Source organism: Fusarium solani (genome assembly GCF_023522795.1).
Source record: "Fusarium solani strain SB1 chromosome Unknown bctg00000004, whole genome shotgun sequence".
NCBI classification, from domain to species: domain Eukaryota; kingdom Fungi; phylum Ascomycota; class Sordariomycetes; order Hypocreales; family Nectriaceae; genus Fusarium; species Fusarium solani.
In genome coordinates this window covers 1,108,532-1,129,745 of record NW_027072152.1, presented here as the reverse complement: position 1 = coordinate 1,129,745, position 21,214 = coordinate 1,108,532, and the positions used below count along the sequence as shown (strand labels likewise).

At 53.7% G+C, this 21,214-nt stretch overlaps 6 protein-coding genes across 6 annotated transcripts; 3 read left to right on the top strand and 3 right to left on the bottom strand.

Annotated features, from left to right (window-relative positions):
• Positions 1-108: 108 nt before the first annotated feature.
• MRS44_007429 (uncharacterized protein) lies at positions 109-1,344 on the top strand (the record flags this gene model as incomplete). Its single annotated transcript, XM_046276979.2, has 1 exon — positions 109-1,344. One exon carries the CDS (start codon positions 109-111, stop codon positions 1,342-1,344), a length of 1,236 nt encoding a protein of 411 aa, XP_046129035.1.
• A 933-nt stretch (positions 1,345-2,277) lies between these two features.
• MRS44_007428 (uncharacterized protein) lies at positions 2,278-7,254 on the bottom strand (the record flags this gene model as incomplete). The annotated part of the gene is made up of 5 exons (XM_046272921.2): positions 2,278-4,723; positions 4,818-5,411; positions 5,962-6,892; positions 6,943-7,099; positions 7,156-7,254. 5 exons carry the CDS (start codon positions 7,252-7,254, stop codon positions 2,278-2,280), a joined length of 4,227 nt encoding a protein of 1,408 aa, XP_046129037.2.
• A 3,327-nt stretch (positions 7,255-10,581) lies between these two features.
• MRS44_007427 (uncharacterized protein) lies at positions 10,582-11,743 on the bottom strand (the record flags this gene model as incomplete). Its single annotated transcript, XM_046284221.2, has 2 exons — positions 10,582-11,529; positions 11,579-11,743. 2 exons carry the CDS (start codon positions 11,741-11,743, stop codon positions 10,582-10,584), a joined length of 1,113 nt encoding a protein of 370 aa, XP_046129038.2.
• Positions 11,744-12,101: 358 nt separating this feature from the next.
• On the top strand, positions 12,102-13,230 carry MRS44_007426 (uncharacterized protein; the record flags this gene model as incomplete). The annotated part of the gene is made up of 5 exons (XM_065620534.1): positions 12,102-12,270; positions 12,327-12,495; positions 12,550-12,794; positions 12,852-12,927; positions 12,984-13,230. The coding sequence occupies 5 exons, from the start codon at positions 12,102-12,104 to the stop codon at positions 13,228-13,230; spliced, it is 906 nt and encodes a 301-aa protein (XP_065476606.1).
• A 4,409-nt stretch (positions 13,231-17,639) lies between these two features.
• MRS44_007425 (uncharacterized protein) lies at positions 17,640-18,041 on the bottom strand (the record flags this gene model as incomplete). The annotated part of the gene is made up of 1 exon (XM_065620533.1): positions 17,640-18,041. The coding sequence occupies one exon, from the start codon at positions 18,039-18,041 to the stop codon at positions 17,640-17,642; it is 402 nt and encodes a 133-aa protein (XP_065476605.1).
• Positions 18,042-19,228: 1,187 nt separating this feature from the next.
• Positions 19,229-20,140, top strand: MRS44_007424 (uncharacterized protein; the record flags this gene model as incomplete). The annotated part of the gene is made up of 2 exons (XM_046279232.2): positions 19,229-20,068; positions 20,126-20,140. 2 exons carry the CDS (start codon positions 19,229-19,231, stop codon positions 20,138-20,140), a joined length of 855 nt encoding a protein of 284 aa, XP_046129041.1.
• Positions 20,141-21,214: the final 1,074 nt, after the last annotated feature.

Below are 21,214 nucleotides of genomic sequence, written 5' to 3'. Positions count from 1 at the left end.
CGTCGACTTTAAGCCGGACCCTCGAGATTCGTCCGTCTTGGACATCCCGAGTTGTAAATATTTACCTACTCGTCCCTCGCTTTCTATGGCGACCTCGTTTATGGCATCATGAGGAATTCCCCGCAACGGATCACCCTCAATGCTGTGCGCCTCATCCACACTTCCGTCGCAGGCCCGCGGCCGCTGGCTCATCGGTCATTCCACTTGACGGCGCCGGCGAGCCTCCCGCGCAAGCGCAGCTTCTTCACCTCGAACCCCTTCCTCTCCCAGGCCAATGACGACTCCCGCTCAGCCTCGGAGCTAGTCAGGGACGACCAGACTCCCGCCGCCGCAAAGAGGAAGCCGACGCGAGCAGCTACGGCCAAGAATTCTCTCCGGCGCGTCGCCATCATCGCCCAGCAGCCAAAGCGAGGCGCCTCCGCCCCGGGCAGCCCAAGCGATGAGCCCTCCAACGTGGTCAGCGCAACGTGCGTCTCGGAATCATTCAAGATGCCCCTAGTCCTCGAGATTCTATCTTCCCACGGCTTCGCAATCGATCCGGATGGCACGGGATTCGACGCCAACGAGGTGCTCCACGCAAGAGGAGTCAACGGTGGGGACATCTTTGTCTTCCCTTCCGGCACAATAGTGACATGGTCGCTGCCTCCCGACGTCGTCACCAAGCAGATCATGCGCGCTGCCGAAGAAGCGCACCCTATCGAGTCCCGCGAGTTCGAGGATCTAGAGTTCACCACCGACACAAACCGAGAGACGAGTGTCCTCAAGGGTGATGTGATTGTACTGGGTACCCGCAAGGAGCACAGGGATAACGATACGCTGGACACCACTCTGGCAAAGGTCGCCTTCTCCTCGGGTCTGGCCCGTAGCACCAAGCTCGCTGTGCTGGAAACCGCCCTGACCAGCTACTTCGAGAGTACACGCAGCATCCCCGAAATACTATCTCAGGGCGCAGGTGTCCCCCTCGGCCGCCGCTTTATCCTTCAAAAGACGGGCGAGCTGCTCAGCTTGCGTGCCCGCCTTAACCACTACTCCGAACTAACCGACTCGCTCCCCGATATCTTCTGGGATACCAGCTCCGAGCTCGGCTTGGAGGGGTACTACGAACAAGTTGGCCGTGCCCTCGATGTAAACGTGCGCATCCGTGCACTAAACCAGAAGATGGATTATGCTGCCGAGATTGCTAACGTTCTGCGCGAGATGTCGAGCGAGCAGCATGGTACCCGGCTGGAGCTGATCATCATCCTTCTCATCGCAGTCGAAGTTGTCTTTGAGCTGCGTCGCATCGTCCTTGAGTGGATGCAGGAGCGTGAGATGGCTGCGGATCTACCAAAGCATGTGCCATGAACCAGGAGGGCCATGCATTTGTACGACTAGATGAAGACAAAATTGTATGTATATGGGTTTATGTGGGAATAGAGACGAACATTTGGGCTGCCATGATAGATACCCCTCTGCTCTGTAGATTACAATCAACTCACTCATTCATTCACTCTTCCTTTGTTGTTCTTCAAGCCTACCAGCCACTTGAACCGATGTGAGGGGTCCAATCTCAAGGCGGTCAGCCAGTCAAACAGACTCCAGTATCACGTATCTAACATTCCAATTTAGCCACCTATTCGGCGTGCTCTGTGTTGCGTCGGTGTAGGAATCAAGTAAACACATTCACGCCTTGGTCAGATCTTTTTCTCTTACAACAAGCTGACTCTTATAGAATACAACAGAGATATTAGTGGGATTCTACCAAGGCACCCTCATACCAAACATCCGCTCCCCGAACTCACAACCCTGACTCTTCCAGCAAGTTCACTACACTCATTCAATCAAGGCATCTGTAGATACTCGCACTTTGCAAAAGTATTCTCACATACTTTACTACACCTCACACTACTAATACGACTACTTTAACAGCATACTTGACAATGGCAACCCATCGTCACTTATTTCATCTGCATACACGCGCCATTCCATCCCATCTGGCGGCTTGAATTACACAACCAGGACTTCCCAGTTCATCGGCGTCAACAACTTTGACGGAAAAAACACCTCCCCTTGTGATCAACATCTCCTTTGTAGTGGTTTCACGTCCCTTTTCCCTGGTTACAAAAAAAAACCAACTCCCCAAGACTAATAAACACATTTCGAGAATCCACCTCTAAACGCCCAGCCCAGTCCGTCTCGCGCTGCTCCCCTTGGTCCCAGATTCAACACTGGGCGCCGCACTCAATTCTCCATACTAACGGTTTTTTCCAACGAATCCGATCCGCAAAACATGTCGCTTCATGTCGAGGGCTTCCTCTGCATCCCGGGGATCGGCGGGACCGGCACAGGCGTCACCTTGTGCGGAATATGCGGTCCTGGTGTTCCATTCATCCCTGCCCGTTGAGGAGTTGGAGTCCCCGGCTTCTGCTGAGCTGCCATACTCGCCCGGGCGGCAGCGAGCCTGTTCGCATCCATCGTCCCTTGAGGCGCCATCCCTCCTCCACCTCCAAACCCTTGAGTGCCGGGCTGGGCAATCTTGTCCGCAAACATGGTCGATCGTTCTTGGGCGGCGAGGCGGGCCTTCGCTTGCTCAAGGATCCTCTGCTGTTGAGCTTCAGGGATCACGGTGTGGTATCCTGTAAGTCCAGGGTTCTGAGTTGGCGTTCCTGGCTGTGGGGGATTGCTCGGGTACCTATTCATTTGATTGCCCATGGCCTGGTTCGGCGTGCCATAACGAGCAGCTTGTTGCATGTTAGGCGAGGGGCTATAAGCCTGCCTATGCGGCACCTGTGGAGACATGGTTCTCTGCGGCATAGCTTGGCCGTTCGGGAAAGCCCCAAAGGTGGGTTGCGCGGGTGTTCCAGCCTGCTGCTGTGGGTAGCCTGGCTGGAACGGGTATCGGGCGGCCGGTGTTCCCTGCTGCGGTGGCATCTGTCCGTACGGGGGCCTTTGTTGAGTCGCATACTGAGGCATGTTCTGGTGGCCATATGGAGTCTGGGCTTTGGCCACTTGAGTCGCATACTGGGCCGGGTAGCCGTTGGGTCGATTGTATGGAGCTGGTTGAGGGGGTCGAGGTTGTGAGGGCGGCATTGGTCTTTGCTGGGGCTGGAAAGCTGGCGTAGGACCTGGCCGGTAATACTGCTGCTGGATCGCAGGAGGTCGGCTGGGAGTGGCGTATGCGTTTGCGGGTGCGGGTGCGTGATGTCCATAAGAAACAGAAGACATGCTGGGTGTACGCTGTGGTGGCGGGCGGGCATTAGCTTGCGCAGCTGCCTGTTGCTGTTGCGCTCGAAGACGGGCCTGAACAGCTGCATCGTCCTCTTCCATGACGCCCTTGTACTGGTCCGTCTGGACCTGCACCTTGGTGCTGATGAGAAGATCCTCCAGTTGGTCGCCATTCAGCTTGGCTACCGCATACGGAGGCAGTGTCTTGATGATAAGCGCAAGTTGCGCCTTGAGCATCTGGTAGGTGGCTTGCTCGCCTTCTGAGGGAGTCGGTCCAGCGGTAGCCAGCATATCGCCTGTGACCGGGTCGCTTGAGGATCGATTTTGCGAGTTGGGGAGATTGAGGTTGCGAATCCGCTGGTACGAGGCCAGTGTCTCAATCATGTCGCTGACCTCTTCAAGGATCTCGTCAACTTCCTTCTCCTCATCCGCTCTCTTAGTGCCCAGAGCCTCTTCTAGCGACGGATCAACGATCGAATCATCCCAGTTGTCGATGGCTTCCTGAATAGCCTTTTCGTCAATCTCCATGGCCTTGGCTTTGTCGTCTGCCTCTTTGCTGTCCTCCTCATCGGCATAGTACTCGACCTCGATCATGTTTTGGAATTGTCGGTGGCCTGCCCGCTGCCACCACATTCGGCCAGCGACGCTAGATGGCACAGTCGCCCCCGAGTCGTCCTTGCACGGTGCGAAACTCGAAAAGGCTCCTCGGAAAAGTGACTCCATCTCGGACAGTTCCAGCTCGGTAGAAGAAGGCCTCTTTCCAGCAAGGCTCTGCGCGCGCTCTCGTTGCTTCGTAATTGTCTGCGACGAGGGGGTAGCATTGCTGTAGTCGAGGTAGTATCCGGATGTCAACTTGGTCGTAAAGTACGTGTTGCTCCGGTACTTGCAGGTGTCTGTGAATTCGGGACGGTAGAAGTCGAGGGTGTTGCCCTTGGCCTGCGTTTTTGGCTGCTTAGGCGGTTGCAGTGGCGGTAGGGAGCGAGGGGATGAGAATAGATCACCGAGAGTCTGTGTTCGTTCATGGGGAGTCGTTGGCATAATGTGAGTCAATGCCACGCCCTGGGGGAGGTTCAAATCACGCAAATTGGTCTCATCGGAGAGGGGAAGACTTGAAAACAGACGCCTCTCTTGCGGCGCATATCCCAGGACAGAGAGGACCAGCTCGCCCTTCTGGGGAGAGGAGGGAAGATTTGCCTCGACAGGGAGCGGCTCTGCGGTGGCCTTGGGGTAGGCCTTTTCCCGACGGAGAAGTTGGAACGCCTTGTCCTTAAACTCGGCGATTTGCGCCCTTGTTGTCTCGTCCAAAAGCTCCCTCTTGCCCTCGGCAGATTCAACCTTGGGCTCCTTGAGGGATGCTTGGATTACAGAGACGAGATCGGCGGCGACTTGGTCGAGATTATCGTACGCATTCGCCGTTGCCTTATCGGCGATGGTCGACTTCTGGCGCTTTGTTCGGGGCTCATCATCGTCGGAGGCTTCGGGCAGGGGGCGCTTCATGATGGACGGGGTAGTATCGAAGCTGTCGGGGATGGTTAGCCTTCATCAGAGACGGGGCCATTCGCATCGAGAGAAAGGTCGCAGTGCAGCCGTAGTCATGGAAAAAGATGGCGTACCTGGTCAGGACATCAATAAAAGACCGGATCAATTCCCTCTGGTCCTTTTTAGGTTCACCATTGGTGATGGCGGGCTTTTGCTCGTCGGGACCATCCTCATCATCGCGGTCGTCGTCAATGTCGCGTTTTCGCTTTCCCGAGGCCACGGGCTGGGCAGTCTCGGGGGTGGGAGACACGGAGACGCCGTTCACCTGGACGGTCGTGGACTGCGCCATGTTGGGCGTGGTCATGATGGCTGCGCTGCTGGAGACGGCCGTCGTCGGGGCGTTGGCGTTGGCCGCGCCTCGTCGCGACACGCGGTAGCTGGCAGCGGTGGTGGATGGCAGAAACGGGTCGCTCGCTGGTGCTGGTGCAACTCCAACGCTTAGAGGGCTTCGTCGAGGGAGCGCGAATCGAGCGTCCTCATCCAAAAGACGCGCCGCAATCGTGCAATCAGGAGGTGCATCCACGACTCGGCAAATTACGCGACAAACAGCCTCGAGGAAATATCTCGATCCGACTCCTGGCGAGAATGGAGAGGTGCTGCGCTGGGGGAAGAATGTGTCTCGATCGCCAAGTACTAACTTCTCGCTGACCAGGACCCACACTAGCGCCCTTTGGGGGAGGAGGCTAATGAGCTATGCACGTGACTCAGCTCCGCCAGCCAACCAGCTCTGGCGGCTTCACCAACGGTATCACCAACAATGAGCTGGGTGTCACCACGTCTAGACATGATTCATTTGCTTGAAAAAATTGGCCATGTTCGAGTCTCGTCGATTTACGCTCTCTCTTCTTAAGTATCACGAGTTTAACAATGAATATGTCACTTCCTTGAGCTATTGTTCACCTTCAAAGTGCACCCAGGTAGCTGCAGGCCTAGCGCAATCATCATGAATAGTACACGCAATTACACCCAACTGGAAGCTTCAATGCATCATCCTCGCCACGGTTACATGAAATCACAATCACGCTTGATCACATCAGGGCAAAAATAAACATGTCATATTACCGAGCATTGTGATGAGACGTTCGCACCATCTCACACTATGCTCCTCATGTCTGCTGTAATAATCAAAGCTATCCGTCCCAGTCTCAATCAAAACCAAGTCCGTGATACATACTCATGCGCTATCTGATAATTCATCCATAAATAATCGTCGCTTACTTGGAGCGGGCCAGACCAACGGCGTTCTTGCCGAGGTCGTAGACAGAGTAGTACCGTCGGAGGAAAGCATCACCAAGAATGACAAGGGGACCAACAGGCTCGGGGAAGTCCATGCCCTGGAAGGTAGAGATACAGCTGCCGGAAACCTCGAGGATGTAGTCGGTGGCGGGGAGGCTGTAGTTGGATCCGGCGAGGGTGAAGGTGATGTCGGGAAGGGTCTGGCGCTTGTCACACTCAACGGTGTACTGGCCGTTGTAGCCCTTCTTGGCACCAATCTCCTTGTTCAGGAGCTCAGCCAGAGCGCTGGGGAGGACGTTCAGGGAGGTACCGGTGTCAAGGATGGCACCGGTGTTCTCCTGCTCAGCAACCTCGTCGCCGAGAGCAATGGCGTCGAGGTCGACCTCCCAGTAAGCCTTGCGGCGGAGAGGAATGTACTCAATGTCACCCTCGTAGTGGGACTTGTCAACACCACCAAAGACAACTTCGCTCTCGCCCTCCTGGTCAGCCAGGTAGAAGGCAAAGACAGGGTCATCCAGGAGCTTCTGGTTGACCATCTGGTAGAAGGGGGGGACGATGTGGTTGACAGAGATGGTGTCATAGGCCAGACCCAGGATACCATCGAAGCGACCGAAGGCGAAAGCCAGACCGGGCTCCTTGGTAGCCTCGGCAAAGTCCTGGCCCTTGATCTTGAGGTCACCGATCTGGACATCATCGTTGGAGATGAAACCAGACAGGCTGCCGGATCCGTAGTGGATCTCGAACTCACTGCCGTTCTTCTTGTAGGTGGACGAGGCAGAAGAGTCGTACTTGGAGTGGAGGTAGCAGGCGATGCTGCCGCACTCCTGGGAAGGAACCCAGAGGTTGGAGCTGCCGGTGTCGAGGACGACCTTGAAGCTCTGGGGAGGGTTACCGATGGTGATCTCGGAGAAGTCTGGGGGCTGGGTCAGTCTTGGTCACGATCATATGATCTGGGAAGCTCACACTGGGCGTTCATGAAGTTAGAGATGGGAACGGGGTGACCGCCCTCAACGTTGATAGCTTCGGTGCTGAAGGCATAGTCGGCCTGGTTCTTGGGGCGAGCAGAGCCCAGGTACTTCTGACCGAGGTTCTGGATGTGAGTCTCGATGGAGGTGGTAGCCTATGCCGTGGTCAGCGAGCTCAACAGAATCAGTGCGCATCGTGGAATGGTCGTACCAGCTGCTCAGCCAGAGGAACCTTCTGGATCTTCATCTTGTGAACACCGGCCTGGGCGGAGCCCAGAAGCGCGGCGGCGGCAAGAAGAGCGCTCTTCATGATGGGCAATCGGTCGAGGATGCGACCAAGAGTACGGTAGAGGTACTAAGAAGATGGAGCTATAGAACTCGACGACAATCCGACGGCGGGTTCGATGGCGAGCTCGATGGTGATGGATGGGAACGGGAATGGGAATGGGGATGCAAGATGCAGATGGAGAGATAAGATGGTTGGTTATGAAGCAGTAGAAGCGGAGAGGTAAGGTAAAGGAATGACGGAGCTGGGGGAGAGCTTATTGCGTGTTCGCGGCCTGTTTCGGCGGCTGGGTGGGTGACCATGGGTGACCTCCACTAGTCGCACCTGCCTGGATTCGTAAGGTAAGGTACCTTGCACCTTGCGCCTTCCGGACCTTCCCTCCCCCCAATGAATGGCAGCCGGTCCCTGCGAATGATCTTGTGACTCGCCTCGCAATGACGCACCATATCGCCGAACCCGACTCCACTTTCCCTGCTCGGCAACCATTCGCATTGACGCCTTTCCGCCTTAGGCATCATGCGTCTCTCCCGCCGTGCATCCCTCAAGCGCCGTCTCATCTTATCGCGGACAAGCGTCTCGGAACCAGGAACGAAAACAACAACAAACGCTGGGGCCTAGAACTTGAGCGCCTCATCCATGTTGTCATGGCATCTGGTCGCTGTTCTTGATGACTAATGGCAGCCGCATAAGACGTGATAAGGCAACGAGCTCGTTGACTGTCGAGTTATCGACTGCATAAACGCAGTGTAGTTATTCTTCAACATGTGAAACAGTCCTGCATGCTGATCGTCCACTGCTCTGGTTTCAAATGTCTTTGTCCTTTGTACACAACTACAGATATGCACTTCGTGACAAAGGAGCTTTCATGACTGGGTCAGGCGGTGCCATGAAACCTCAAGCTGACAAAAGCACACCCAAATGACTATGCCATAGACGACTCTATAAGTCTACAACCACTAGCCATTCCACTTCATAAGCACATGTAGACATTTACCTAGGATATCAGTGCTAAAGACTAGACATGGAGCACAATACAGATCGTCAAAACTCCCATGCGAAATACCCTATATCAATCTCGTTCCGAAACCGGCCCCCATGCCGCATCGCGAAAACGAAAAGTAATAGAGGACGGATGCACCCAAACCCATTGTTTATAGTTTAATCTTAATCTTCATTTTGCTTAAATTCCATTGTTCTCTCCAACCTGGGCGGGTTCAGCATTCCCTAGTTCTTGAACAGGCACCGCCCATGCTTCCGATAGTGACTTCAAGACCACACACTCTCTCAGATGCATCGTCAACACGCCAGACTCGGTGAATGGAAACTCCACCACAGCCCCCCGGGTGCAGCAGCTAAGGAACCAAGGGGCTAGGCGACGCTGATGTCATTCATCCAACCAAACCCCAGGAACGAGAACATGAGCACGGAGTTGACCGTCTAACCATCTCGCAAGTACGGACCATAGAGTAAGAGAAGGCTTACTCTGGTCCTTAACCCTGTACGTGGTATGAATCCATCGTAATTCTTCTACAATCTTCCTTGATACTGTCGTTCTCAACCCCGACAAAGCTCCAGTGAGCGACGAGCACCTACAAAACACCGATTACCCAACCCTGAGGAACAAAACAGCACAGAGAGAACGTACGCTAATCTCGAAATCGGTACCGGAGCCTCGAAGCATAGCCACGAGTACTACCCATAGGAATCAGTGGCTCCGATCGGCTGGATCAGGCGAGCAGTTCAGGTCCCACACATGGGAGTCGCGTTCAGCGTGCAAAACCTGCTACTGCCCTCCTCTGTTACTACCTTTCGCAGACTTACGTGATCCGTCCTCGGGTTCCTCTATTAAGTGAGGCATCCTATGATCCCAAGCCATCGCCATAGAGAGTGGATACCATGCGGTTTACCAACACAACGGTTCAGTAAGTCCTCTTCCACATCACTGCTGGGTATGCAAAGAGTCCTACAAGCCCAATATAAGATCCGACCTAGATCAGAATTTCGGCAAAGTCCATTCTAATTACCCGTCTCCTCCTCACGATAGTATGGAGCTAATGGATGGGCGTCAAACAACCGTGGGTGTCTGTCTCCTGATTCTACCTAAGATAGACTCCCGGGTTGGATCAGATGAGCTTCTAGGGTCCCTATATCACCGGTATAATGAATTTAAAGTCCTACATCTTGCTTGTTTTGGTTGAATCATCTTGGAGAATACCCCTGGCCGCCCGAAAGAGCAAATCCTCAAGACAAACAACTCAACCTCCAAATGCAAGCCGATCGAGGGAATAGACCTGTCGGCATGCCTTTATACTCACGCCTCTTATATCTTTTCTTGGGAGTCAGTTTTCCCTTACCCATTGGCCAGAATGCGATCCAAAGCCATGGTCTGCCTGTAAGAGCAAGTCAAGGTCTTGATGCAGTCAAGAACTCAAGAGTTTGTCAATCTCGAGCTGCTATCTAATTAAAACATAATAATGAGCACTAAGCCCTGACCTTCATGCTGCAAGTTCAACTAAAATAGTACACGTATTGAGGATAGTAGAGATATGCCACCCAGCCTCTGCGATGCCCACATCAGATGCACCTAGAGCAATCCAAATATCTGACCAAAACCCGTCAATGTACGCATCTGTCCAATACGCCCATCTAGTCACTCGGATCTACTAATAAACTACGAGAATGTCATACGCCATAAATTCCGAGAGGTATCCGTTTCTTGTAGGAGTTGGTCACTGGTCAGCGAAAGACAGTAACTGCCGCATGATAGCCACGGTTCTCTGACTGGCCGATATTCATTTCTCGCTCGCAGAACCAGCACCACAGGGGCCACTAAGGTATAGTCCTCATTTCGGAGAGCCCTTTTGATCTGGCCCTGAACATATCCTACCCTCTCGTTGAGACCCTCCACATTGAGGATCGGGCCCCCATGATCTCTGACGTGATCCCTATCCCTGGCCGAGCCAGAGGAAAGCTCCAATAACAGATGAAACCTGGAATGAAAGCCGGGTTGATTCCGTATCCTGACCAACACCCGTTGTAATGGTACACCATCGTGATTGTATGGATTAGTGCTAGGGCTCGTGATCAACTACCTTCCTTGTTGTTCACACCAGATCGCAGCATCTCGATGAGAACTAGTTTGCTAGCAGATATTCGCGAGCCAAGATCCGAGGATTGCCTCCAAGAATCTGAACGATGAGCCAGACAATTACCCCTGACCGGCGAGGCCAACAATTGTTCGCAGTTAGATAATCCAGAACATGGCAGAAGGAGATTGAGTTCAACTAGTCATATTGAGCAGAGGGTTGTTAAATAATTGAACCAAAAGGACTATTAGAAACCCCTCTGCCCTCATCGTTCATATGATGACCCAAACCTCCACCAGTAGGCCATGTCCACGCCGACAGGAACAAACAACACAATAGAGACAATTTGCCCAAATCCCCAATCATCCCCCTCATATGTATGGTTCATATAATCGGCTAGCTCCTTTTGCAAGTCCCTCAATGTGAAAATCATCACTATCAGCGGTATCGTGAAGCCGATAAGTGCAAGGAGTGGTACTATCGTATAGCGCCTCCTATGCTCAAACCACTTGGTCACTCTCTCCCGCCAGGAAAGAATCCTCTCGACCCCCCTATGACCCTTTGTGTCTTTGTTGGGGATGTAGCGTGTGTTTGGGAGGCCGGATAGTAGCCAGAAAGCAAACAAATACGTGATCAGGCTGGCAGTCAACTCCAGTCCCGGAAGAGCCTTCCAAATCATATCATCCTTGAGATCCGCGAAGCCCCCAGGAAAACACATGCTCGCAACCTTGGCCCAGTTTTCATCGCTAACCTCTGAGTTGGAGCCACCTCCAATGGGGCTCGGTCCGAACGCATGCATACACCTCGAAAGGAAAGGGAAGAATGATAGCGCCAACGTCACGCTCAGCAACAGCAGTCTGGAGTTGTGTCTGACATCCCGGTTCTCATTGCGATCCTCTGGCTCTGGCTCCAGCAGAGCAGCTGGGTATAGCAGCGGCATCATGCTTACGACAGAGACGGACTGGGCGATACGGGCTTCGATAGCACCCAAGTCAGCGTTGCTAATGCCATAGTCCTTGCGTACAAGCACGATGATGGTTGCGAGCTGGATTGCCAGGGCAAAGTACGCTGCCGAGGAAAAGAATGAGTCGAGACCGCACTGTATTATCTCCTTCCATCTATATGCTGCAGTCCCAGACTGGGTCCTGAGCCTAATAGCGGCCAGGGACAATAAGGCGCCGAGGGCAAACTCGAGGATATAGGCGGTAGCAACCTACTACGTGTAAGTGAGCGTTCAACCACGGTGAAAGCGCATCACAAACTCCAATGCCCGATATGTCAGGGTTGCCCGTCCCATAGACGGCAATGCAGATCTCATTCTTGCAGACCTCAAGCCTTGTTTCGTCAAACTCTGTCTCGTCGTGGAGAATATCCACATAGTCGGAGAAGTCATCCAACTGTGCCAGCGCGTTGCAATTGGGGGCCATCTCGTCGATCGTGGCACCTGGAGATTAGTTCCAGGCAGATTTGATAGGTCTTCCTTTCTTTATGAAGCAATTCGTCGAGCAACGGATCAGTTCTTATATGATTGTTCACATGCCACCTGTGCCGACGTCGCCAAGAATATTGATCAGCCACAGCTGAAAGCTGAAAAGATGTATGTCACTGCGACCTCATTACCCCCCTTCGCTCCCACCACGCCACGATAATGTGATCGAAAGTTGCCGACCGGGCTTTGAGCAGTCCCTGGCACTTCATGGTCGCCAGATAAGAGAAACGACCCCGGCGTGCGATTTTGTTGCATGGAGGCAGTTGGGAGAATCCCCCTCAAGCCCATTGCCCAGCATGTGGGGGAACGTCTTTTGCCTTGCTTTTGCCGCCAGCCTCGCCTTTGAGGCTGTAGCACAAACAACAATAACCGTGGGAGCTGACGATGAAGATGATTCTTTTAGCTCTGTTACAACCAGTGCCACGAATAGCGAGGACCCCCGCACGTGCGGATATTTCAACGGCGGTATGTGGTTCCTCTCAACCCAGCAATACCAAGGATCACGAAAGCACAACTAACAGACGAAACATCAGACCCCGACGATGCAGTGACATGTTCCTCATCTTGTGCCATCCTTTACGTCTCTGGCCGGAACAATAACTATCTCGGCTGCTGTGATGACGACCAATGCTACATCCCAACAACGTGCATCGAATCTGGCACTGCATCTGGCAGGCTCACTGTCGAATGGTGAGAATCTCTTCCATGATTCATGGGTAGCTGTTAAATCGATAACCATTGCAGCACTGAAGGGCCAAGCTCAAGATGTGAGACTTGGACTTGGCCCGATTTTTCGGCAGAGGCATACGGCTGCGCAACCTCGCGAGCCACGTTGACGGTAGCCACAGAAACAACCACCGAGGGCGTTACGGTTACAGGGAGTCGAACCTACTCAACTGCTTCTCAACCTACTCTGGGGCCTCAACCCACCGATGATGATGATGGCGATGGCGATGACAATGGCAGTCCCGGGATTGGTTGGGAACATGGTGAGTGATGAGATATCTTTCCCACGGCTTCCGACATTCGAGTTAACCATCACCTAGACCTGGATTCGAGACAAAGAGTTGGTGCTGGAATCGGATCGGGCGTCACTGGTGGTCTACTGTTGATATTCTTCGGGTGAGTCTTGAACACCAGTCATCCTCCCTCAGGACACGCATCTAACGCGTACTCAGCATATTCGGATGCTGGAGAGGGCCAACACGAAGGGAATCCCAGCCCAGGACCCAACGACAAGATACAGAGCAATCAGAGGTCCAATTGCCGGGCGGAACAATGGAAGAGACGCAGCCGAGTGCATCTTGGACCCCGAGTCCCATCAACATCGAGTCCCCTCAGCCTCTGCGCCCTCAACCTCCCTATTATTCAACTAGCGATATACCAGGGAGTAGTATGGGATATCGAAATCCGCAATATCAATAGTCTTGTTCTTTTCGCCTCATCGAGATCAATATCCCAAACGTTGTCGATATTGCACAGCGGGGTGCGTGCACATGAACTCCACAGCAAATGAGACACAGGCGGCGCGAAGGGGCACACGCACGCACGCCTTGTCTTGAGTGACTGGCATGACGGGGGGAATATACTATTTCCAGCACTACCGTGGAATGCAGGGAGACCAAGTGAAAAAGCTCATGATGCAGAATATGGAGGTTTTGTCTATAGGAGGTCTAGTGGTCGACGGTGGCAAGGGCTGCAGAGACGATCATCTCTGCAGGTGGAACGAGAAACTTGGAAAAGAGGACTTCGGGATCTAGGCCGTCGTCGGTGGACGGAGACTATGGCGATAGAGTCCCGCAGATCAAAAAAAGGGAACCAAGCCCAAACTCCGCAGCCATCTCATCTCGATTACTCAGGCTGGCGCGGCCTGGTGACATTTTCGAGCCTACTATTGAGTTTTTTCCCCAGCACATCCGGTAGAGGAAACCGACAAACTTCCAATGATTGTGAATCTTTTTAAGATTGAGAGACGCCAAAAATAGCCTTCAACGGTTGATCAATCTCTCCCGCGCCGCCGCCGCCGCCGACGACCAGTGGAAGGGGATGAGTGAAAAAAGGGACTATAGTCAGTTGGCAAGGTTTGGTAAGACCAGCGAATGGACGGACCGCGTCCCGGCGAACGGCCACAAGCGCCGGGCCGGAAGGGGTGGAAAACAAGGAAAAAAGGGTCTGATGAGTGATTGTGCAGGGGAAAAGAAGTTATACGGTCAATTCATAGTTACTCAATAATGAAGATGAAAGTGGAGGGTGAATTATGCTCAAAAACGTGGCACAGCCATGGTAATCTCGATAAACTGGGGCACATGGGGGACGAGTGTCTCGACTTCCTAAACAAGATGAAGGTGCCTCAGGACGAGGAATGGAGAGATGAAAGAGTGTAACCTTCAAGAACGAATATGTTTGTTTGAATTGACAGTGGTTGTGGAAACGACCATCCCCCAGCCTTTTTCCCATTCTACATGAGACGACAAAACGAACGACAAAGGCACAAGACGGTCTGGGCGGGTGGTTCGGGACGAAAGCCACGTCGAGCCGGTGACGCCGCAGTGTCTAGGACAGGGGAAGATTGCCCGCTGCACATACAAAAGCTGTATCCCGTATGCCGTAATCTGCAGAGATATGTATTCTGTGTTGTTGTTGATGAGGCTGGTTTAACGGGTATGGAACAAAGTAAATAGACGGAGCAACCATAGCCATGGTGAAACCCGTCAGCGTCCTGATTCCCGATGGGCAATCTACGATGTAATGCAACGGTGTCGAGATGACAGTGTCGTCTTGGCTCAACGGCTCAAGATCCGGTCCCCTGGACACAAGCCAGGCAGGCCTCTCCACCGCGAGCGGTCGGGGAGTATCAATAGATGCAAAAAAGAAACGAATAATTGCGGTGCCCAACGATTTGGGTCAAGATGTCCGCCGCGGGCGAGGCCGGCCAGATATATTACCCTCCGTGCTCCAGAAGGAAATAATCGCCAACCCAAATTTGCTTCGGGGTCATGCCACCACCAACCCGGGTCTGGCTTGTTAGAAGCTATCCACGGGGTCCTTGAATCTCAACTAGATGGTAATCCACGAGGGTTTGGTCCCCCCTCAAAGCTTGGAGAAGCCCGTGAAATGGGGGAGAATGCAACGGTACTGATCCATGTCTTGGGGCGGTCGCAGTTGAGGGGAATGAATGGGTGCTGGCTGGGGAGAGGTGGTCCTTACATAGTAGGGAGTGGTCAACCAAGCAATGAGTGATCTTGAAAGGGATCATGGGGGTGCCACCGAGGGGGCTGAATCTCTCTGTCCTTCTGTAAAAGAAGAAAATCTGCCTTGCCAGAGGGACGCCTGGAGCTTGTTTGGAAGCTTTGACAAGTAGTTGAGCCGCTCGTTCCTTGCACCTGGTTTCGTCTTCCTTGTTCCTTGACTTCACGACACTCCTTGCATTGAACATTCAGGTACGCCAGGCACAAGATTCGACCGCTTCTTCTTTCTTTTTTCCCTCTCCAGTACTCCGTAAGGCAAGTGGCCATTCAATGCTGTGCATCTGCCAGGTTTTCTCGACCCTCCCACAGAGTACGTATTCCTACCCTCCGGAACTCCGGCAGCAAATCGAGTTGCGAATGGCTTCGCGGCCTCGTATCAAATACGCAGACTCGACCCACATGTGTCATCTGAGGGGTGGGCAGCAAATCAAGAATCGCTTTGTCAGTCTCTCGACAGAAAGGGAAAGTGCCGTCGCTAATGTAGGAACCAATCCTTTTCACCTGCCATGAACGCGTAAGGTGATTAACCTTATACGCGCGCTTTAATGGAAGAAAACACAAAACAGGGAATTGTGCGATTAGTGCCTGGTCTGTGATGCAAAACCTAACCCTATCCAGAGGTTGTCCAGAGTTATGCAAGCCGCCATGTGGCTACCGGCCAGTCCTTCAGACCAAGTGGGCTCGGGAACCACGGCGGCCCCTCTGAAAAGCAAGTGATGGATCGGTCGGTCGGGGCGGCGGACTTGATTCAGCTCAGACGGTCCTCTTCCACGAGATCGGTTCTATTCAATTCTCCTGCCGAGTCGAGTCGATTCAGCTGCCTTCGTCAGCAAGCTCAAACTCTACGGGACACTCTGCGGGATACAGGCGCCCGGCAATCGTCTTGGCAGTTGGAAAAGTCTAAACCTCTGACAACGGAGCCGTTTGGGTGGGTGACAGCAGCCAACGAGATTGGGTGGGAGGCGGCGTTTCTAGTCGCTGTTTCAACTCTGCGACCGCCGTCACGCATCGCTGCTGATGGGCGCGACACGGGAATGAATGATGAACATTCTCTCAGCTTCGATAGGAGCCAGCAAGAGATGCACCCGTTGTTGTCAGTTCGAGGCGTAGCCCTGAGCAATCTCGTTTCTGCGCAGGGCTAGATACCGAGAGGTTGGGTGTCGCTCGGGGTCGTGCTTGGCGTGATCTGGTTGATGCAACTCCGATGGCCGTCAGACCCAGACCCAGCGGCCATGGACAATCCACCCCGAACAAAGCCTGTCAGTTTCTCTTTTGTGATCATAACTGGCTGCTCCGTACTGTACTCCGTACGGAGGACTGCATGCCTCGATCCTCGATCGAGTTGCCGAGGTGGAGACCCAGAGACACCGAGATAGCGAGACCACCAACACCAGAATCGCGACTCGCCCGTTCATCCCATTGTGCCAGCGAGGTCCTTGCAGTATTACCTCTCTTGCAAACTCTGCCACGCATACTTCCGCTGTTATAGGTGTAAGCGCTTCCTACGCACGTCGTCGTCCTGCAAGCCGTATTGCTCGTTCCATGGACTTGATGCATCCCCCGTACCAGCAAGCCTCGTCAGACACGTGGATCGAGACGGCCATTGCGGCGTGGTGATGGCTGACGCGCGCCCTGTTGGGGTTTGCTGATCCGCCATGGGGGCATGGCATGCACAAGTCTGCACAAAGGGTGTGACATTTTATGAAAGGGTCGAGACGAGGATTGCGCCGTGGGTGTGCATTGACGTGCAAATGAAGGTCGAGATGGGCCTCGAAATCTCCACTTGAACATGGGGATGTCAAGCTTCAGCCATCTCGGTCGTCGCAAGCCGACTTCGACCGCGAGAGCGAACCTCCAGAACAAAAAGACCTTATCACGTTCTGACTTTTCCCGCTCAACCGCCGAGGTTTGTGGACGCCGCACGCGTGATTTGCTTGCGGTTGGGACGGGTAAATTGATTTGATCAACGAGCGTTGGCGCCGAGAGGTTGAGTTTCGCGGCACAGGACCAGCTTTGGACATGATCTGCAGCAATCACGTCCAGTTTGGGTCGAGGAGGGCGAGGTACGTATCCCAGGCTATGCTGTTCCTGAATATCAGGGCACAAAGTGGACATAAACTCGATGCACAAGGTTTGCACCAGGCCGCGGAGAAGACCCAAGATGGAAATGAAGGGGAAGAAGGCGAGCAGCTCGCATGGCAGAAACTCTATCTCCCGCCGTCCTCCCCAAAATCGCAAAGGCATCACCGAAAAGCTTTTCTCAACGTATCGAGACCAGAACCATGGTTGCCTTTTGAGGATCCCGAAGCTTGACGTGGCCCGCATGTTCCAATAGCGGCAGCACATTCCACGGTCCCAACTCGAGGCATTGGCTGAGGTGGCTTGCAGGCGGCTTCAGCGGTCCCAGCGCCTCCAGCATTACCCCCGGCGCACGGCGCGGCGCCAGCCAGGGATGGAGGGGGTGTTGAATGAGCCCAGGGGATGGAAGCGGTGGGGGGTTGATTCGAGGGTCGAGGGAGATGGATGGACATGATGGTCAACCGCCAGGCTCAGGAACGAGGCATCAATGAGACCCGAGACGTTTGTTCAAGGGGACACAGGGCGGCTCTCTCGGGCGTGCTGATGCGCATCCATCGATTCGCTGAGGCTCTGAGGCTCTAGCTGACGCCCTGTGTTTCCAGATCCAGCCACTGGGCGATTGTGGTGATTTCCTATGGTGTCGCCCGTGTCCCGGGCCGTATAGGTACCGTCGTAGTCTTGTGTGAACGTTTTCCGTGGTGTGGTTTCGTCTTCTGTGTCGTGTGTCGCGGCGTTGAGCGCACGGGAGGTACCTCGTGTACGGGGTGTGAGGTGAGGCAGGTGGTCAGTCACGTCGTTTGCATTTTGTGCAAGAGCCGAGTTGTTCGCACAAACTTGTGCTGTGCGCGCCGACCGTGCTGCATGATTCGCCGCCCAACAAGCTGAAGCCGTGAACAGTCGGCATCCCATTGGCGGTGTTTTCGGCGCTTTTGGGCTTCTGGATGGGATGGATGGAGCGGACAGTGGCGGGCGATGGACGAGCAGTGCAGCCCAGCGCAGTGCAGCGCAGGTCTAATGCCGTGCATGATTTTGTGCTCTCTTGTGCAATTAAACAGGAACCACCCCCTGCAGCTCCACCACCACCACCCAAATATGGTCCCAAAATGGTGCCCAAATCCCTGCTGATTCCCTGATGCCAACTCCACTGGCTGGGCATTCCCCTGTGACCCTCTGGATGCCCCCTGCCCGTACCCCCCTGTTCCCTGCTCTCTCCCGGGGGGTCTCGCGCTCTTCTACCGCTCACTCGCTGTAATCCCAGGCCTGGGCTCGCTCTGACTCCTGTTCCTGGCTCCTCGTCTCCCCTGCTCTGCCCTTCCAAGTCCCTTCCCTGCCCACTTCCCTTCCAAGCCAAGCCAAGTCCCTCCGCTCCGTCTCCTTCTCGCTTCGCTTCTGGTGGTCGAGTCCCGTCGCTGCCTCTCTCCTCTCGCTCCGTTTCTCGCCATCTCCCCTTTCAACAAAACAAGCCACTCCCTCCCGCCGCTCGTTCGTTCCAGTCCCTCCTTCACCTCCCCCCACACGCAAAGCGTTTGATCTTCTTTCACCTTTGGAGCGTATTGTAGTGACCAATGCTGCCTTCGTCTCCTTTCCATCGTTGAGTCTTTTTTCTTTCGGTTCTCGTTGTTCAAGGGCGTCTCGTCTCGTTGCCCTTAAGCTTCTTTGTTCTACCACCTTGTCTGGTTCCACGACACCCACGACACGATCCGATCATCTCTCGCCTCCTTTCTTCTCGATCCATCTCCTCTTCCGACCGACGACATTTGCTCGCTCGACTCGTCGACCATCGTCTGTGCCCTTGATATCCAATCGACAAAGGATTCACAGCGTCTCATTTAATATCGACGACTCTCCCGTTCGCGTCATCGACTTGGCTCACTGTGAATCGAGAGATTTCGACCGACATCAAATCGTGCCGATTCACCACATCTTTGGACCAGCCTGGAGTAACACAAACCAAAAAGAAAACCCTCAGCTTTGGATCAGGCAAGCCTCAATTCCAGTTGATCTGATTCGAGGCCCGCTCCCGTAATAAGCGGATTAATCAAACCAACCCAAACCTCCCTCACGCTCGCTCTATATCAGATACACAACCAACAACAATGAAGACCACAACAACTGTTTCGTTGGCCTTCCTGGCCGCTGCCAACTTCCTCGGAGTCTACGCTAAGGACGGACAACAAAGGCCAGCCGTCACCCCCGTCATTAACCAGTTGACTTCGCATGGATGCTTCTCATCTGGAGCCAACTTTACCCAGGAGGCATCGGGAGCCAAGGTCACCAGCGGCTACTGTGGTGATATTTGCAAAGATGCTGGCATGTATGTGTCAGCTATGAAGGCCGATAAGTGTTATTGCGGCATGGTTTATCCTCCCGAGGACGATCTAGTCAAGGACTCGTTTTGCAACTTCCCATGCCCAGCTTACCCCCAAGAGGCTTGCGGTGCCCTCAAGACCTACTACTCTGTCTTCAACACCGGTATCGAAATTGCCGTTGATGATTATGTGCCAGAAGAGACGACCACGAGTGCTGCTCCCTCATCGACCAAGGCGGCTGAGAGCACCGCCGCCGAGAGCACTGCTGTCGTGACACACACAGATGATGTCACTTCCCCCTCCGATTCTAGCACTGCCGACGACGACAAGAAGAAGGACGGTCCCAATGTGGCCGCCATTGCCGCAGGTGTCGTTGTGGGTGTGGTGGTAGTCGGTGCTATTGCTGCTGGTGCCATCTTCTTTGTCCGCCGCCGACGAAACGCTGAAATCGAGGAGGAGCATCGCAGAAACGCTGCTGTGAACGCATTCATCAACGGCTCCAAGCCTCCTGGCAGCAGCGGCAGCATCTCCATGACCGACTCTCGCCTCGATCCTGTCATGGCGCACCGACGACTCAGCGATGGCAGCATCGCTGACAACCAAGACTACTCTCGGAGGATTCTTCGGGTAAGTTCATGACGCTCGACTGAACACTATTGAAATATGTCCAACTAACATGACCAGGTCACCAACGCATGAGCGAATTCCAAAATTCTTCAAGGCTTATCAGCCAAACACTCCCCATCCACCTCACCATCGGCATTCACGGCGTTTTTGGGATGATAGCTCATGTCTATTGGTCGATCGATTCCCCCGACGATCTGGCGGCGTTTGACTCTTTTCTGGGCGTAGGGTTAGACCTTTTTATTCTCTTTTGCCTCTGCGGAAATAACGACTGGATTTGATCAAGCACGCTCCATGGCACACCGGCTCTCCCTACGCCGTCCACTCCCTCACTCGTCACTTTCAGCTTCAAACTTTGATTCGAGCAGTCGACTGGGGAAGATGAGAGCAACGCCGCAGCAACTATCCCCTGGATGCCACCGTCATTCTCCAGCACCCTCCGCAGAAGTCATCTCCGGGTAAGAGCATCATGGCGGCAACCATACCCCACGTGTAATCGGCACGTCTGTTTCTTTTTTCTCTTTACGACTGGGAGTCCGAGGTCTCCTCTGTACAAATTCTCCATTTATCTAGCGAGTAGGATGGGGAGCAGGTCTAAAAATTAGAGGGCAACCGGGTCCTCTTGGGATATTTGGGCGGGGTGCTAGCGAGCGAGGTGTCACATAGATGCAGCAGGACGGACGCAGTGGAGATTTTGCCAGCCCTGGCGGAGATATCACGACGAAGAGGGGGCTGGTTTATTGATGGTGTGGGATATCCTATCGTCGCTCTATTTAACCTTTTTTTTACTTGATCGTTGTTTCTTCTTCCGAATCATTGACCGATGGAGGGTGGTCATGGTGTTTTCTGTATGTAGGATTGCGCGTAGTAATCGAAACACCACCACTTGAGACTTGAAAGCTGGTTCTTTGGATGTGGTCTCACGAGTTTAGTCCCTACCAAAGTCCATCGGATGATGTTGAGCTCCTAGTGAAACCAGCCACATGCCCGGACCGCGTTCGAGCTCGTTGCCCCTTGACGTTCCTACGGTATCATCAATAGGTCGGTTTGAGATAGTATCATCGCTGCGGTTTTCCCAATTCCGCTCACCTCCGGTTTCTATCAAGTTTGAGGTTTGTCTGTCTTGTTTGTTCTCGACCTGCCTTGTGT